Source organism: Microtus pennsylvanicus, chromosome 10 (genome assembly GCF_037038515.1).
Source record: "Microtus pennsylvanicus isolate mMicPen1 chromosome 10, mMicPen1.hap1, whole genome shotgun sequence".
NCBI classification, from domain to species: domain Eukaryota; kingdom Metazoa; phylum Chordata; class Mammalia; order Rodentia; family Cricetidae; genus Microtus; species Microtus pennsylvanicus.
This window is the reverse complement of record NC_134588.1, coordinates 22,427,254-22,446,965: the sequence shown is the minus strand read 5'-3', so window position 1 is coordinate 22,446,965 and position 19,712 is coordinate 22,427,254. Positions and strand designations below refer to the sequence as shown.

At 47.0% G+C, this 19,712-nt stretch overlaps 1 protein-coding gene across 4 annotated transcripts in view; it reads right to left on the bottom strand.

Annotated features, from left to right (window-relative positions):
• Positions 1-19,712, bottom strand: part of Mgat5 (alpha-1,6-mannosylglycoprotein 6-beta-N-acetylglucosaminyltransferase) — a 293,844-nt gene that overhangs the window by 63,292 nt on the left and 210,840 nt on the right. For all 4 annotated transcript variants that reach the window (XM_075987774.1, XM_075987776.1, XM_075987777.1 and 1 more), the window contains exon 11: positions 16,256-16,389. In XM_075987774.1, the coding sequence (XP_075843889.1) occupies positions 16,256-16,389 (134 nt within the window). The remainder of the gene's footprint in view (positions 1-16,255; positions 16,390-19,712) is intronic.

The following is a 19,712-nucleotide window of genomic DNA, read 5'->3' as shown; positions in this document are numbered from 1 at the left end:
ACTTAGACTGAGAGCTCAGAGTCTGTAGCTAAACTGTGACTCATCTGTCTTTTGGTCACAGGCACAGTAAGACTTGCTTCTTATTTTACTCTTGAAAGACTAAATCTGGGAAGGAATACTTGATTCAAATGGGGAGTGGAGACAAGCCCGGGAAGAGATCAGGCTATTCAGAACAGACATATACATTTCTGAAAGGCCCCGGGGATAACGTTTCACAACCCCATCACCTGACCACTGCTAATCCATTACAGCAAAGAGTCTCAACACCCAGTGGAAGGGCTAAGAGAAGCCAAAGAAAAGATGGCTAGAACAGGGGATGGGAAAACGTGGGAGAAGGAGGAAGGACAAAGGGATAGCAAGCTGGGAAGTGAGGAAGCAAGGGGAGGGCAGCTATACAGAACCTGAGGATTTAGAGGCAAGAGGAGTAAATGACAGCCAGTCCAGTCTGCATGGGTTCAGGCACCTTAGCAACAGTTACCACATAACCATGGCCATGTGGCAGGCCTGACCTATAACCATTGTCTCAAGCAAGTCAGAAAACCCTGAGTTGTATGTAAGGGCCTCCAGTTCAGACACCGAGTAAATGTCAGACACAAAAGCACAAAGGGAGTTGATGATAGGACTTGGAAACACTTTCTGTTCTGTATCTAAGGCCTCCACTTAAAATGTGTGTGTGTGGGGGGCATATACAGGCCAGAGTATAGGCATGGCAGTCAGAGGGCCATCCCTGAATCAGTCCTGTCCTGGCTTTCCACCCTGTTTTGAGGCAGAGTCTCCATTGAGTACAGCAGGCTAGCTGACTAGTTTCTGGGGACTCCATCTTTCCACGGGGCTCCACCCTGCCACTGAGTGAGCTGTTATGCAGGTTCTGGGGATGAAAACTCAGGCCCTACGATTTGCACAAGCACTTTACTTCACTGAACGAGCAATTTCTCTGAGCCTAACGGCCGCTTCTTTTAACTGCAGCATAACCTTGACCTGGGGTCTCACGGACACTCGTGTGGTGGACTCTGGGAAGGTAAGTTAGAGAGGAGTTGCAGAGGGAAGGCTTTCTATACTTCTGCTTCTCATAGCCAAAGTCTCAGGCTGACACTAAGCTCTGACCTCATGTCCCCCTCCCCTCGTCTCTTTCCTCCCTCTTCTCTTCTCTCTTCTCTTCTCTTCTCTCCTCTCCTCTCCTCTCCTCCCTCCCCACTCCCCCTCTCTCTCTCCTCTCTTCCACTCCTCTCCATCTTTATGCTGCAGAAGCTTCTGGTGAATCAGTCACACAATCACTGTGTTGCAGAAGTGCCCTCTCAGAACCTCTCCAGGCAATGCTCTAGTGCCAGTTGCAAAGGACAAACATTTCCAGGTCCCACATCCACTTTCACAGAGATCTAGGGTGGATTTGAAGTCAAACGGCAGTGAGCAAATACTGGCATGCTTATCTACCCAGGCCAGCAGATTCAGTGTTTCTACGGCCTGCCGAAAGCAGAGGGGTGAGTGTCTCATGAATCTGGTCAAGGACTGTGTTAGAATCAAGTCCATGCCTCCTGCCTAGACAGTTTATGGTCCAGCAGCATGTACAATGGTCAGGTCTCTAAAATGAGCTGTTGGAGGCCTCTCTGCCTCAGAAATCAGGAGGAGAGAGAGACAGACAGGCACACAGAAAGTCTTAGTCATGAAGAACATCTAGAGTTTTGATGGCAGGAGACCTTCCCTCAGAACCTAAGTTATCGAGATTTGAAAACCTAACCAGGAGGATGAGGAAGAGAAGTCACAAGTGAGAGTTCATCTCCCTCAGTCCAGGGCTGGCTAGAGGTCATTCTTCCCATCGAATCTTGCCCTTGTGACAGCCTTAGTCTCCACCTGCCTCAGGTGTATGTGTATACATGTTCCTGTGTGTATAGGTACACATGTGCAGGTGCCTGTGAAGACCAGAGGCCTGTTCCAGATTGCCTTCCTCAGGTACAGGCCGCATTGTCTGTCTGTCTGTCTGTCTGTCTGTCTGTCCGTCCGTCCGTCCGTCCGTCCGTCCGTCCGTCCGTCCGCCCGCCCGCCCGCCCGCCCATCCATCCATCCATCCATCCATCCATCCATCCATCCATCTATCTATCTATCTATCTGGAGACCAGGCCTCTCACTAGTCTGGAACCGGCCAAGCAGTAGGTTGGCTGGCTAGCTAACCCAAGGTATCCGCCTATCTCCACTCCCTCCTGTACACACGACACACAACTTTAGGTGGATTTTTGGGGTCACGTTTGCAAGGCAAGCGCTGACTCAGCTGCCGCTCCATCCTAGCCACCTCGGTTCTATCATTTCAAACTGGGGCTTATAGTCCTAAGGACTTCATAACCATTGTGATAACCTCACTGGCTGTGGTGAGGACCCTCAGATGTTAACATGGTGATGTCCAAAGGATCCTGGTCCAGTCAGAAAGATCGTCAAAGAAGGGGGATGCCAAGGGCAGCCTTTCCTTAAGCATTTTAATACAGCAGGGCTAACTCCAGGCTCCCCTGGAACTTTACCCTCCTCTGAGGAGATCAGGGCTCTGGTTCATCCCGAGGACAGATGGGCTCATTCAGCACACAGGGCTGCACAGCCACAGCCAGAATTCATGAACATATGCTGCCTATAGGATTTTTATTTAAGCATAAAATTACACATTGATGCTAAATACGTTTTTAGAAGCATGGATGTTATTACATTCAAAAATATTTTCTAAATTGCTTTATCACTATTTCTCAGTGTCACTATACTCTTGTAATAAAACAATGGATTCTGCTTCCAACAGAGAGCCCACGCTGTCAAGTCTTCTCTTAATATATACATTCATGTTATATGTGTGTTAATATATATTAACATAAAACTCTTATCAATAGGCTCTATCCTTGCAGGACCTGTTCCAAGGGCTTGGTGACATGGTTCTGCATAGACGTAGCAGGTTCCATATGGGCAAAGCCCATGATTTGAGTTTCTACACAACTATGACTCCTCCAGCTTTCTGGTTGGCAGGGAAGCCACTTAGGTGCCAATGCTTCCAAAAGGAAAAAATCTACTTAGCTTTTCTCTCCAAGATGCAAGCAGAAACCCAACTTTCTGCTTCCTTCTTGCTTCGTGATTTTGCTGCACTGGCTGAGGTTCTGAGTGCTGGGATTTAAGAGTCACAGTGAACTTGTATCAAGGCATTCTTGCTGTGCCGGGACATGGAGGTGGTGCAGAGAGAAGGGCAGAGATTAACATTGGATGCTTTTCTTTATTGGTCTGTACTGGATTCTTCTGAGACAGGGTCTCTCACTGAACCTGGTGCTCGCCAACTAGACTGGCAGGCTGGTGAGCTCCAAGTGCTGGGAACACAGATGTGCACAGCCAGGCCTACCCTGCCCCCATCAGGTGCTAGCCAGGGATCTGAACCCAGATCCTCACACTTTCTCGGCGAGCACTTTATACACTGAGCCATCTCCCCTTGGTGCTCTCTGTGGGTGTGCCTCAACCTCTGAGAAATGAGCGCCATTATCCCAGGGCTTCAGAGCCAGGTAACCACAGAGATTTTTTTGTTCAGAACTAAATGAAGAACCCCAAGTTTCTTCTATCCCCAGGATGCCTTCTTTAGGCTGATATGGGCACAGCCCTCTTGACATCTCCCCATGCCCTGGACTTCATCTCTGTGAGGAGCTGTGTGGGGAAAATGGACCGTGCTTACACAGCTTGGCCACTAATCAACATCTCAGCACCTACCAGTGAGGCCATCTTCCCCGGGCTCAACCAAGTCCAGTCTGAAAGGGCAGATCCAGGTCAGTCTCCTTAAGCCTTTCCATTGTCAGCAGACTTACCCTATCAACCCTGTGATTTACCTAGGGAAGGGATGTCCAGCCAGTGGCCCAGAGTAGTTGTGAATGCTGCCCCATCCAAAGCTGCAGCTTACTTAAAAGATGATGCGATTTTCTTGTCATTGTTTTTTAGACAGGTAGATGACAGGGTCTTATTACAGTGCCACATAAAAGAAAACACAAACATGTCCTCCAACCTGCAGTCTTTGTGTTGGGTTGGACACCCCTAGCCCAAGACAATTCTTTGACCAGTGTGCCTAGGGAAGCAAAACAAAACAACCCCCCAAACAACAATAAACAAAACAAAACAACTACAAAAACATACACCCGTGATCTAACTGGAGGGGAAATATGATAATCAACATAGTTACACCCACTGATCCCTGTCCTATTCAGATGGCTATGGCTATCAGAGCACAGAAATTCCGAGGCATATGGATCCATCCTCCTGCAGGATCATTCTTCTTTTTGTTTTTAATCAATTAGTTCAATTTATTCTATACGCATGGGTCCTTTGCCTGCATGTGTGTCTGTGTAGCATGGGCGCACAGCGCCTGAAGAATCCTGAAGAAGGCATCAGATCCCCTGGAGCTAAAGCTACAGAGTTGTGAGTCACTACGTGGGTCCTGCGCAAGAGCAGCCAGTGCTCTGACCCACTGACCCATCTCTCCAGCCCATGAACAATCTTCACCTTCTATAGCAGATGAAAACAACTGTGTGGACCATGTGTGCATATGAACACGTCTGAAAGCCAGAGTACAGCTTCATGTGGTTTTGCTCAAGCATCATCGACATTTGTTTCTGAGGCACAGCCCCTCACTGGCGCTCACTGAATAAGCCAGACTGGTTAGCCCGTGAGCCCCAGGGGTCCTCCTGTCTCTGCCTCCCCAGTGCGGGGATCATGAGTGTATGCCCCCACGTCCGGTCTTTTCATGTGGCTTCTGGGGACAGAGGTCATCAGGCTTGCACGACGAGCTTTACTGATGGGGCCATCTCTCCAAGGCCTGCAGCGCTTTAACGACACTTCCTGTGTAAGTTCCCCGGCTTTCTCCTAAGATTACCTGGGCACCAGACTCCTTTAGACTATTAGGGACCTACCTAGCTCTTCCTCCTTGTGAAGCAAAGGCTCTGCACAGCTAGATGGGCTCTGTACACGGCTATAGCCAGCCTTGTTGCCCTCTCTCCACTCTGGGAAAGCGGGCTTTTTACTATCTCCACGCCATTCTTCCCACACCAGCTGCCAAGTTGTTAGAGCTAGAGTAATAGTGGAAAGCCTCTGGGCAGATTACAATCACGACAGCTGTGTTTACTAAGAGCTAAGAATGAACACATCCCAGAGCTATTAGTACGTGGGGGATGGGGGCCTGGGAACCTTCTGGAAGCACCCCATCCTCAGGATATTTGCTGGCTGCCCGAGTCTCCTGCTTCTCAAGATGGTTTTGGCTTTTGGATAAGACCTTCAGGGGCCTGTTTTCTACTAGCCCAAGCTTTAATGACTGACATTTGACTGCTTATGCTAGTAAAAGAGCAGCCCTGGTCAGTAGACAGGTGGGTCACATGACTCCTTTTGCTGCTCTGCTGGCTCCCTAACCACCCATAAGAAAACCTAAGATTCTGTCACTCATCATTCAAACCTCGGCCAAAGTGCTGTCTGTCCCAAGCATGATTATCCGTGCAGAAGGCAGGAAAGCAACACACCCATTCTGGTAAACTGCTTGCTCTAAACGAGGCTTCCTTCATTTTCTCACCTGAAAGACTGCTACTTGTTCCTGGGCCATGAAAGAGTGTTGGGGTAGCTTGCAAAATTCCTACCAGTCATTATCTAAGTGAACGGGCAAACTCTCTTTCTTTTTATTATTTAATTTTTAAATGTTGTAATTACATTAACTTATTTGTGTTGATGGGGCATGTGGGAGGTCAAATGACAACCCTTGCGACTGTCCCCTCCTTCAACATGCGGGGCAGGGTACTGAACTCCAGCACCTGGGCTGGACTGGAGCACCCGCATCCACAGCCATCTCAATGGCCTTATTTTTATGTATTTGAGATGGGTTTCATGTGGCCAAGACTGGTCCTCAGCTTATTAAATAGCTGGACGATGACCTGGATCCTGCTTCTTCTACCTCCCAAGGGTTGAGATTATAGATGTGCTGGGGATGGAACCCAGGGCCTTCTGCATGCTCTACTAACTGAAGAGTATCTCCAGACTCTGTCCTGGAGACCTGAAACAACACCTTCAGAAGGACTGTCATCCAAGGAACAACCCAGGAGCTGTACCCCTTAGAAGCTGTACCCCTTAGTTTCAAACAGTCACACGAAGCTTTTTATGCATTGTTTATATTGCCAAAACAAGCTTGGAATTCTAGCTTTTCTGACAAACCTCTCCAAACAACTTGTCTTCTCTTCTCTTCTCTTCTCTTCTCTTCTCTTCTCTTCTCTTCTCTTCCCTTCTCTCTCTCTCTATCCCTTTCTTTCCTTTGCTCCTCCCCCTTCTGTCCCTTTCTGTGTGGGTGTGTATATATGTACACAATCACAAAACAACCTTATGTGCAATCACCTTATCATTTAGTTTTGATCTCTTAATTTCCTTTATAACCTTTATTAAATTAGTTCTTTGATTACATGTATATAATGAATTCTGATTATTCTCATCCCTTACCCTTCCTTGTGTTCCTCCTATCCCTGCTGACCCTTCCGTCTAATCACAAGTCCCTTTCCCACATTCCTATCTTTTTGTTTTGCTGTTTGAGTCTTATTATTATTATTATTTCAGGGATAGGGTATGACACTGGGATTGAAGACTTGGTGTTTTGGGGGGTAGACTGGCTAGCTAGCAAGCCCCATAGATCCTACTGTCTCTTCCCCCACGGTGCTGGGAGTACAAACACATGCCCCATGCCTAACTTTTTACACAGATTCTGGTAATCAAATTCAGGTCTTCACGCTTGTACAACAAACACTTTCCTGAGTGAGCCATCCCCCAGCCCTCCAATGGCATATTTTCTAATTTTAAAAGTACTGTGCTGGCTCAGTGTAAATGCTGGGAGTGGGATTCAGCCTCCACAGGGTAAGGATGTGCTTTGGGCACTGTTGCATGAAAGCACATGTGGGTAACATATTTCCTTGACTCTGCCAGCCTGGGTCCCCCTCTACCCTTCCCGATTTCTTTGCCACCCCCATTCTGCAAAGACAATCTGAGGGATGCCAGGGACCTTACAAAGAGCCCGAATGCTCTGGCCTTACAGACACCTCTCAGAAGTTCAGCCCCAGTGTCTGCAGCCACAGCAGTGGGGGCTCGATGGCTTCCCATGTGACTCTCTCAGCTCAGTTCATCTGCCTCTGTGGTTCCTGGAAACTCTCAACTCTTTTCCTGTCCCTTTTTAGCTTTGTCTCTTACTGTTTGTCTCTACAAGGTCCTTTTCTCGCCAACCCCAACCTTGGTTAAGCCTTGACCAACAAAATGATTTCAATCCATCTTCAAATAATAGGTTTCTGAGTCTCTCTACATTTTATTCCTCTAGATCAAAAGTGCTTCAATTTAATTCACTACTGGAGGTTTATTTATTTATTTGAGACATTTTCCTGTAGCTCAGGCTAGACTTGAACTCCTAATGTAGCTGAGGATGACCTTGAATTTCCAATCCTTCAGCTCCCACCTCCCTGGTATTATAATGCTGGTATTACAGGCATGTACCATCATACCTGGTTATAGAGTACCGGAAATCAAATCCAGGGCTTTGTATATGCTTAAGTGAGTGTCCTATCAACTGAGCTGTATCCTCAACCCTGAAAATCATATTGGTAGTAGAAAAATTCAACAGACATCAAAGAAGAGAAGACACTGCTACAACAGATTTACACAACAACATGCATCTCTGTCACGGACAGGCTGTTCAATGGAGGCCCCGTGTATTCTGTAGAGTAGCTGGCAGCCACTGTAGCCATTTTAGTTTAAGCACTTCATGCTATCTGCACAATGATGAATCCATAATCAATTTCACATATCAATGCATTCTCAGACTGTCTTCCTACGGCTAACTGAAGCATGAGTGTATTTACTAAGTCACGCAATCTTCACTCAACCCCTAACAAACACGCTACTGTTTTTATTCATTTTGCAAAAAGAACTCAGAGACACAGGGAGCTGAAATAATTGGCCACATTAAGGATGGCATCCCACTGTCTCCAGGTGGGCACACTAGTACAGAGGCAGGGGACCAATACCTTAAGTGTTCACGCGGAATGGCAGTATGCTTAGTGCTCCCAAATACTGAAAACAGCCCCTTAATCCTATATGTTAAGGTTCAACTTGGAGGCCCATAGTCAATTCTTGGCAGACTCATACTGCTGACCCATATGAACCCTTAAATCTCCTATGTTCATGGATGCTATCTGGGCAGTTGGCTTTGTGGACTCTGTGCCTGGTCTGTCCCAATATCCTGCTCTCTGTCCCTCTCCCAGGCTCCTGGCTGGCTCTGCCCTACTTCCGATGCCCACAGAGTTGTCCGGAAGGCTACTTCCTTCTTGCTTGATCTTGAAAGAATTAGACAAGGCCAAGGACGGGTCTGGATTATAGCATCACAGACTCTGGGGATGGGAGAGAACAGGCAGGGCGGCTGCATCCTTTTACAAAAGAGGAAAGCAAAACCAGAAGAAAAGCAGCAGGTAACCCAGACAGTCAAGTCCGCTTTCCTGCCCAGGGCTCCTCCTGTCCCAGACCGTCCACAGTCAGCATCTCCAGACTGACAGATGGATTCGTCCGAGAGAATGTGTTCTGCCAACAGACAAGCTCTTTACAATGGAAGCAGAAAGCTTGCAGAAGCTGAATGTATGACCAGGAAAACGAGATGGAAAAGGTTGCCTGATCTTTGCTGGTCCTCGCATTGTACACTCAGCAAATGTGCAGAAGTCTGTGGGGGATGTGGCCCAGGCTGGGTTACAACCAGTGCTGATTTGTTTGTAGGAGCCTTTGAGGGCCCTGGATTGCAAGCTTTCCTCTCTTTGTATTGTAGGGCGTGTGTACTTGTGTCTATAAGTGTATGCACATGCACATGGGGGCCATCCTCAGATCCTATCCGCCTTGTATTTTTGAGAGAGTCTCAGTAGTTTAAAACTCTCCAGGTAGGCTGGGGTCTACCTGTTTGTGCCTCCACAATGCAGGCATTACAGGTACTACCACACCCCACTTTTGTTTATATCTGTTTGCAGACCAAACTTGGGTCCTTTTGCTTGTAGAGAAAGCACTTAATGACTGCGCCATCTTCCCAGTTTATGAGGATTCACTTGTTTATTTATTTAGGAGGGCGAGGATGCCATGGTGTGTGTGCAGAGGTCAGAGGACACGCTGTGGTAGTTGATTCTCTCCTTCTATCATGAGGGTCCCGGGATCATGCTTGTGGGCTTGGCAGCAAGCACTTCTATCCAATGAACTATCATTCCTGATGGTTCCTTTTGTTTCTTATCTCTATCTTTCTTCTCAGTTACCACAAGCTACTACCTGAGTTAGAAGAGAAGGCTCTACCATATGACCATACTTTTCCACGTGCTAGGTACAGAAGGCATGCAAATGACCTCTGCCTGAAGAATGGCTGTCCTCAAAAGGATTCCTTCCCCTCCACCTCCTTGAATTCAAATGTGCTTCTGGTGTAAGCCTAGGGTCTGAAGGACCATGACCAGGTTCCTATGATTGCCATATCCAAGGGTAAGAAACTAAAGGGAGTCTTCATTTAGAAAGTTCTTTTGTTTAGACCTGGAATCAAGAGCAGTGATGGGACTGGATAGGGAGCTCAGAGGTAAAGTTTGCACTTACTGCTCTAGCAGAGGATCTGAGTTGGGCTTTCTGAACCCACTGTCTTAGTTAGGGTTGCAATTGCTGGGACGAAACACCATGACCAAAGCAAGCTGGGGAGGCTTACATTTTCACATCATGGTTCATCTTGAAGAAAATCAGAACAGGAGCTCAAACAGGACAGGAACCTGGGTGCAGGAGCTGATGCAGAGTCCATGAAGGGATGCTGCTTACTAGCTCGCTCCTTATGGCTTGCTCAGTCTGATTTCTTATAGAGTCAAGGACTACTGGCCCAGGGATAGTACCACCTATAATGGGTTGGGCCTCCTTCACCAAACACTAATAAGATAATGCCCTACACCCCAGATCCTATGAATTTATTTTTCTCAATTGTTGTTCACTCCTTTCAGATAACTTTATGTCAGGATGACTTAAAACTAACCAGAATATCCATATTGAGTTGTTCATAGCCACTGGAAACTGGAGTTCCAGGGAATCCAATCCCCTCTTCTGGGCTCCTGGGCATCTGGCTCTTCATGTGAACACACCCACAAGTAAACACATGATGTAGGATTCCCTCCATATGCTGTGAATACCATTGGTTAATAAAGAAACTGCTTTGGGTCAATAGCAGAGCTATAGAGGAACGGAACTAGGTGGAGAAAACTAAACTGAATGTTGGGAGGAAGAAGGTTGAGTCAGGGAGAAGTCATAGAGCTGCTGCCAGAGACAGATGCTAAAACTTTGCTGGTAGGCCACAACCTCATGGTGATGCGCAGATTAATGGAGATGGGTTAAATTCAGATGTAAGAGTCAGCAAATAAAAAGCTAGAGCTAATGGGCCAAGCAGTGACTTAAATAATACAGTTTCTGTGTGATTATTTCGGAACTGAGCTGCCACACAGTCAGGGAATTAACAAGAGGCCTCCCTTCAACAAATACACGCATTTACATATAATTTAAAAAGTAATAAAATAAATCTTTTTTAAAGGAGCTATGATAATATTAAATTTCAACAGACTCAATATTGATTCCTTTTACCTTAGGTTGACATATATGCTTAGGTTGACATATGGTGGCTGTTGATGGCCTCATTTATCTCTGTTATCTGGTAAGGAGGAAGTATGGTCACAGGTTTAGCCTACTTACAAAATAGGCTATTTTGTAAGAATTCAAGAATTTCAGTCTATTCCCTAATTATAATGGTCTTTGGTGGTTCATTAAAACCGTGCATTAAAAGCAGTTAATCCCTACTATGAAATCAAATGGAATTTCTCCAAATGACTTCCATTTCCAATTCTCCCTGCATTTCAATGAAGCCAGAATCAACCTAATTAGCAAGCCAGATAATTACATAGTTCTTTGGATGGGGCTCCATCTCAGACTCAGAGGTCACTTAGACTATAGACTTTTCAGACTTATTTCTGGTGGTTTAAAGCAACATTCCCACTGTTTTGAAATACTGAAATCGTCACTGGAGAAAGCCAGTGTATCTCTCTTAGGATGGATCAAATACGGTGTGGCTGTCCTCAGATAGCTCATAGTGACTGCACTGTAGCACTCCAAAGAACACAGTTAATAATCATACATCTTAGGAGGAGGCTGTGGCTCAGGTGGCAGAATACTTGCTTGCAGGAAGTTCTGGGTTCTATCTGCAACACTGCATATATTGGGTATGGTAGTGAAGTGTAATCTCAGCATTCAGGAAGCAGAGGCAGGAGGGTCAGATGTTCAAGGTTATCCCTTGGCTACGTAGAAAGTCGGAGACCAGCCTGGGCTCCATGAGGCTGAAGCTGAAGCTCATTAATTTGGTTAGACTAGCTGGCCAGCGAGCTCCAGAATCCTTCCGTCTCTGCCTCCTCAGTGCTGGGGTTACAGGTGTGTTCTACCTTGCACGGCTTTCAACTGAGCACTGGGGATCTGAACTCGAATCCTTTTGCTTGAGCAGTAAGCACTTTAACAACTGAACCATCTCCCAAACTCCCCAATTCTACATTGGAAGAAAATCTCCCTGGCTATTATATATCGAATACATTGAGAATTAATTAGAAAACTGGTGTGTGTGTGTGTGTGTGTGTGTGTGTGTGTGTGTGTGTGTGTGTTACAGTCATGGTCCACTTACGGACATTATTCTGCCCTATTTCTTAGGCCCGAAGTAAAGGAACCCGTTATTGGTTGAAGCTGAATGTGTGTGCTTCCAACCATAATCTCAGAGGTCCAGATCAAAAGTTTTCCCTAATCAAGTGAGATAGGTTTTCTCCGCTTGTTGCCAGTCAGGCTACGTCTGTAGCAAGCCAGGCCCTGGAATCCGGAGCAGAAAATGATATGAATGACTGTGATGGAGAGTTAGTCACTCAGCAGAGCTGTAAGGCTACTGCGGAGCTGGCCACCGGGGAGGCAAGTGGACAGGAGCCATGGCTTATCTGCTTTGTTAATATCTGCCCTGGTCTCCTGTTGGCCACTCTGGTCACACAGGGTGATTGCCTGTCCAAGCTTTGGAACACTGCTTTGTACATGAAGTCACCAATTTCAATCAAGCAAGGGACAACAAGGAGTTGAGTCAAGAGAGGTAGTGCAGAGCCTGGATCTTGGCGCTGCCATTTGAACAGATTGAGGGACTGTGGCCATGTTGGCGCCATCATTGTTAAGGATGGCCAAGAGCAAAAGACATCAGCATGGACCACCTTCAATCATGGCTATGAAGGGATTCAAATGGTGGAATCATGTCCACCAACTGCTATAATGCTGGAGATGGGACAAAGAGTCTAGCATGTGCTGGGAATTTAAGCCCAAGCATCTACCACTGAGTTATCAACATCCCCCATTGGCCAATGCCAGTTTGACACAAACCTAGATATAATTGGGAAGAAGAAATCTGATTTGTCTCCGTCTCATTTCCTGGCGGCCACATCTGTGAGACATTTTCTTAACTGCTATCATGCAGGAGGACCCGTCCCACTGTAGGCAGTACCATCCCTAGGCAACTACACCTGCGCTGTATGAGAAAGGCCGCCGACCAAGCCAGAGAAGCAAACTAACAAGTAAGGGGCATTTCTCCATGGTCTCTGTTTCGGCTCTGCCTTGGCTTCCCTCGGTGACTATAACTTTTCCTCTTTCAGGTTGGTTTTGGCCAGTGTTTTATTACAGCAATAGAAACCAAATGAGAATGATGCATTCGTCATTTCACTGAAGCCTAGAGAAGCAGCCAGCTTGATGCCAGCCTTTGTGCATGGAGCTATTCCTTTAAAAATAGCTGAATTTTGCTGAAGTCCTGCCTCATCTCTCCACGAATAAGTTAATCACCAGCATAATGAAGAACCTCAAAATGAGTTCTGGAGAAACAGTTCAGGAGGTAAAGTATTTTCCTTGGAAGCATGAGGACCTGAGTTTGACCCCACAGAACCTACATAAAAAAGCTGGGCACAGTGGCACCCTTGTGAACACACCAGTAGTGGAGATGTGGAGAACGTCAGATTTCTGGGCTTGCTGAACAAACCAGCCAACCTAGTGGAACTGGTGAGTTCCAGGGCAGAGAAAGACTCTGCCTTCAAAAAACAAGGTAGAGCTGGGCGGTGGTGACTAGGCCTTTAATCTCCGAGTTCAAGACCAGTGTGGTCTACAGAGGGAGTTCCAGAACAATCAAGGCTACAGAGAAGCCCTATCTTGAACGCCCTCCCCAACACACACACAAAAAAAAAAGAAGAAGAAGAAAAGAAAAGGAAAGGGAAGGGAAGGGAAGAGAAGGGAAGGGAAAGAAAAAAAAGAAAAGTCAAGTCAAGAACAAGGCGAAATGCTTGATGAATGACAACCAAGGCTGTCTCCTGGCTCCACACACACATGCCCATGCATCCTTATGTACCCATGTACATAAAGCAAGAGACAGAGAGAAAAAGAAATGGAAAGGCTATCTAAAATGCATGCTGAGAGAGACTGGGGATTTCTCAGGACATACCAGAGTTCAGAGGTGAGCGAGGAGCTCCCGAAAAGGCCAGGCAGTAAATGCTGTTGCCTCTGTAGGTCAGCTGGTCTTTGCACAATTACTCAACTCCACAATTTTAGTACAAAAGCATCCACAGACAAACAACAGGCATGGCTGTTCTCCAATAAAATGCTATTTACAAATACAGACACGAGGCTGGATTCAGCACATGGGTAGGGGTCACCAACTGCTGACACAGTTTAGAAATGGGCATCTGCCTGTCTGCAGGCTGGCCTGCATTTACCAGATGCGCACAGGCTTGGCCATCCTCATACTCAGAACCAGCTCTCGGCATGGCGATTCTTAAGCGGCCCGATAACGATATCAATGATAGCAACATTTAGTTATGCTGTGAGATGTGCTAAACCCTACTGAGGAGTCCTGGGGGGGGAGGGGAACAAGCCAAGAGCTGGATGTGTGGTGCACACATTGAATTCCTGTACCAGAAAGGCTGCGGCGAGGGATCTGAGGTTCCATGGCAGCCTGGATAACACAAAGACCCTGTTTCAAGAACGCAAAACAAGGTTGGTCATGGTGGCTCGCAGGAAGTCCTTACATCTGTAATCCCAGACATTTGGGGGAGTCAAATGAGGCAGGAGGATTGCTAAGAATTTGAGGCCATCCTAATCTATGTACTAAGTATTACTTGACCAGCTTAGGCTGCATAGTGTCTAGTCAGAAAGCAGAGATAGTGAACAGGAAGCAGGGCAGGGCTACGAATCCGAATCCTCAAGCCCCTTCTCTAGTGAACTACTTCCTCCAGGGAGGCACCACCTCCTAAAGGCTCCAAATTTTTCCAAAATAGTAGCAACAGCTCAGGATCAACACAACACATGAGCCCATGGGGACAGATTTCACATTCACCTTATACCTTACACTGTTTGTACACACACAGGATGAGAGTCATTTCCTAAATTTCTGGGTTTGAACTGAGACCTGCCACATGATGTCACCGGTAGACTCCCCCACCCCCAAATCTCCCAGCATCATGCTAACATCAAGTATTTGAGATTTACAATTTTTTTAGCTATCAATATTCAACTTGTGATAACACATAAAGAATACTATTTTATGAGAGCAGAGGTCCTCAATCTTGGCATCACTGCCAATGTATGTCAGAACTATGCGGGGAACCTCCTATGCACTATGGGATGAAGGCGTAAGTCACAAACAATGCCACACCAATTTGGGATTATGATTAATAGGGTGATATTTATTTAAAGGGGAAAAACTTACAGATCACTGTCCCAGGCAACAGCCCTCTACGCGACCAGGAGTCTAGTCGCAGGCGGAGCAGGAAGTGAAGAGAGAGAGGAGAGGGAAGTGGCCGCTTTTTTAAAGGGAGAGAGACCACGCCCCAAGGGGCTGGTATCTCAGCGGCGATAGGCTGGAGGAGTGGGAGGACCTCCCGCAACAATGGGATGCTTATAATATTCCTCACCTGCACCCACTGGACACCAGTACTACTTCTACCCAGACATGACAATCAGGATTGCCGGGAGACACTGCCGGATCACCCGCTAGAGGTGGGAGGCAGTGACACTGTCCTTAGTGGAGAACCATGATACTATATAGTACAGAGTCTCGTTGTCTACAATAAAAACCATTATCTAGGAATAAGTCAATGTCCACCATAGCCACTGGGACCCACAAGATGGCTTAGTCCACGAAGATACTTGCCACTAAGCCTGCCAACCCAATTTTAATCTCCAGAACCTGGAACTCACATGGTAGAAGGAAAGAAATGATTCCTTCAGGTTGTCCTCTGATCTCCACATGGATGTATAAGCCTTTCTCACACACACACACACACACACACACACACACACACACACACACACAGAGAGAGAGAGAGAGAGAGAGAGAGAGAGAGAGAGAGAGAGAGAGAGAGAGAAATGAATACATGTAAAATCTACAAACCTGAAGGGTCTGCACCTTTTATTTTCTGAACAGCAGATCAGAAAAGCAACTAGACCTCCTAGTTGGACATGTCACCGATACCCTCAGGGGTCAGTTTCTAACTTCCACCATCAGGGATGGTGATTATTCCAGCTTGTGATTATTCCAAGAAGGGTTTTACTGGGCATTAAGGAAGAAATATGTTTGAAAAGTCCTGGGGATGTCTGTCCTTCAAAAGTCTTTCAAAATTACAACATTGGCTCCCTGAGGCTAATATGTTATGTTTAAGGAGATTGGTATCCATTGAACCCTCTATGTCACGGTCCACCTGGATTTTCTGAGGCAGGATCTCTCACTGAACCTGGAACATGCTGTTCAGCTAGACCGGCTGACCAACGTGTCAAAGGGACCCTCTGTCTTTGCATCCACCCAGCACTGCTGAAGTTGCAAGCATGCCCTACTTTTTATGTGGCCGCAGGAAACTGAGTTCAGGTCTTCATGCACTTAACCCACCGAGCATCTCCCTAGTCCACTTTTCACATCTAACATGCAAAGAGGTAAAAGATTGGGGTACTGATGCTGTAAGGAGGAACAAGCAACCCAGGCACAGTTAGGACACCAGCCTGCTAGAGGAACTGAACACTTGTGTATTTCTGTTCATGTCTAGTGGACGACGCAAGCCCCGGGTGCTTGGCTTGATTACTCCCCAGATCAAAGCAAAATTAAATTACCTCCCAAGCTTTCGTTCAGAGAGCTCAACACGCAGGCGGGCTGACTCACCTTCCAGAAACTATCCACTTTGCCATATACAAGGGACTGGTTCTGCCGTTTGATCTCGTTAATGTGGTGGATGTCACTGGAGTTCAGGTGCTGCTCGACCACGAAGCCCAGAAAGCTGTTGTCTGGGGTGTGAGCTGATGTAGAAAGCAAAAGACAGGGCTGTGAACATTTAGCAGGCACAGAGCAGTGGTTGCATTACAGAATCAACACAAGCCATCTAACCCACTGGTTCTGCTTGTACTTAATCTGTTTATGCCTCACCCGGGAGCTCAATCAGCTATGATTCCAGCTGGGTTTGCCATCTAGTTTGGGTAAATCAGAATCAAGCAGCATAATCTGCAATTTCACCTCCTCCATGGGGTTTTCTCTGATAAAACATACACAGGGGCTGGGGAGATGGCTGAGCGGGGAACGGCAGCACAGCCTCGTCCGGGAGTCCCAGATTCAGCCAGAGACTGTGGAGGGCTGCGGCTAAGCCTGGCAATTCAAGTTTGATCAGGCTGAGGCGGCTCAGAGAGAAGGCACTGGCCATGCAAGCATGAGCACCTAGGCTCTATCATAGATGCATGCAGAGAAAAGGCTGGGGGTTGGGATGCACGTCTATAATCCCAGCATTGACAGGGAGTCAGGTGGATCCCAGTGCCTGGATGGCCAGCCTGTCTAGCAGAAAAGGGTAAACTCAAGGTTCACTGAGAGACTTTGCCTCAAAACAGACAGACAGACGGACAGACAAAGGGATAAATACTAAGATGGAAGTTATTGAAGAAGATATTAAACATCAGCCTCTGACCTATACACACAAACACAGTATGTACAGTCATGTACTACTGTATCATGGTCGAACATGGACTGCACCATGAGAGTCACGGCTTGAAGATATCCTAAGCCGCTTTGGCTTGGTAAGTACAAGCGAGGCTGCCTGCGCAACAGCCACACACTGGCTGTCAGTGAGCCCTAGGGAGCCCCCTGCCTCTGCGTCCTCAGTGCTGTGGTTTCCTGTGCGTGTCACGACACCTGGCTTCTTATGTCAGTTCTGGTAACTGAAATCAGGTTCTCCTGTGGTTATCATCTTATCAACAGGAGCCATCTCTGCCCTCTGTGATTTCCAAGTAGTGCCACCAGGCGGGGCGATCTGATCAGAAGACAATTCTCTCTTGATTAAACAGGACCCGCGCCAACTCTACCTCCCACCCCGTTCAGATAAATTTCTACTTGTCAGGAGATGGCTCAGCAAAGGCCACACATGGCTGATATGAAATGAAGCAACCATTGCTCAGTCTGACCCAAATAAAACAGAGATAAATAACACAAAGACAAATATATGCCCCAGTAGTTGAGATTGGTCATTTGGTACATGCCAGACACTGCAGGTTCAGACAAGTCCATTCGCCTTTGGGTACTTAATGTCAGGGGAAGTCATCTTGCTACCTTTGCTCTGGGTTTCTAGGAGCCAAGGAAAGCTTTGCCAGATACAAAGTCAGCTCAGAAGTTCTGCGTTGGGGAAGGGCACGTGCACACATGAAGCCAGAGTTCAGGTGTCTTGTTCATACAATTTCCACCTTATTATTTTTTAAACATTTTTTAATATGTTTAGGCATGTGCCCACATGAGGCCAGAAGAGGGCGTTGGATCCCCAGAAATGGGGCTATAGGAGGTTGTGTTGGAACTAGCAGAGGCGTGAGCTCCTGACCACAGAGCCATCTCTTTAGCCCCTCCATCTTCAACAGTGTCTTTCAATGAACTGTGAGGTCACTGCTTTGGCTAGGCTGGCTGGCCAAGGTGCTCCAGCCACCTGTCTGTCGTCTCCACCTCCCCAGGACTGGGACTGTGAGTGCTGCCACACCCAGCATTTCTATGTGGGTGCCCAGGATGACTGAGCCACTTCCCAGCCTCCAAAAACCTTCCCAACCATCAGTGGTGGCCTGCTAGGAACGAGACACCCCAGGTCTGTTGTCACCTTTCTGAGGGAGGATGGGGGAAGAGGGGCGAGGATGCAAAGGAGATGTGGAGATGCACAGGCTACATAAACACTGCCATGTCATCAGCCAGTCTCCAGCGCCTGTGCCTAAGGGCGGTGACAGGGGGAGGGAGGAGAGAGCAGGGCTGTGACTGGGAGCTGTGCTTGGCCAAGCCAATCTGTTCCCTCATTTCTGTGTTTTTGAACCAGCGCCCAGAGGCAAGGGCCATGGCTACAGTTAGCTGAAGAGTAAATTACTGAATAAATTCTATGGCCAACAGGAGACAAAGCAGGGGCTGCCTGCTGCTGTTTTTCTTTTTCCTCCTTTTCCAGGGGCACAGAGGGAGGGCTCTAGAACAGGAAAGAAGGAGGGACTGGGAGACAGCCAGTGCATTGGAAGCATCCTTAAGGCAGTCCCTTGTTATGCTAAAAGGCCAAGATTGGGATCTGGGGCTCTAGACTTTAAGATGGCAGTTTTGAACTGTTATTTTCAGGAAGCTGTTGTAGTGACTAACACTTTATTCTTGACATGTTTGTTTCTGTGATTCCGTTTGTCTAAGCCCCCATATGGGCACTTACAGAAAAAATGACTATCTAAAATATTTAGTGGATCTTATTATATGTCATGTTATCTAAAATGTAGCAAAAATAAGATTAAAAATTGCCAAAATAAGAAAAAAAATACACGTGTGTAATTTATTTGTGTCAAAGATTTTTTCAGCTTAAAGCATGAATGTGAGACAAAGAGGGAAGAAAAAGTGTATTCTTTTTCCTTGAGGCCAGGTCTCATGTAGCCCAGGCTGGCCTCAAACTCCCTATGTAGTCAGGGATGACCTTAAACTTCTACTCCTCATGTCTCCACCTCCTCAGTGCTAGGATCACAGGCCATCACCACTACAGCTGACTAATGTGGGACTGGGGGCGGACTCCAGAGAGTCCAGCCTGTCAGGCAAGCTTACCAACTGAGCCACGCCCCCACTTATTCTTCTCCTGCTGTGTTGTGATTGTACTTTGGTCCTAAATCAACTTTGAGGCTGTCTGAAAAACATACTACATATAGAAGTTTCCCCCTGAAATTTCGTCCACATTTTAAATTCCTAGCCTCACGGTGAGAGTAACTGGAGGAGCGGCCCTTGTCCGCTGGCGGCATTACACATACAAACACACAGCCAGAACCCACGCCTGACCTTCCATGTCTCTGGTCTAGGTAACACAACTTGTCACAGACCCTGGGTGTCTTCAACATGAGGGCATAAGACTTCCCTTCCCACCAGTAGGTGATTCTAAGAGCTTCAGTCCCCGAGTGGATGACTACAGAGCAGCTTTGTGCATCCAGACTTCCATGGAGAGAACCCCACCCTAAACCAAAGCATTCTTCACTTTCCTTTTAGAAATCCAAGGCCAGAGTCATGCATGATGATACCAAAGACGACCTTTCATCATCTAGAGAAAAGGTTCAGTGGTTAAGAGCACTTGTTGCTCTTCCAGAAGACCCAAGTT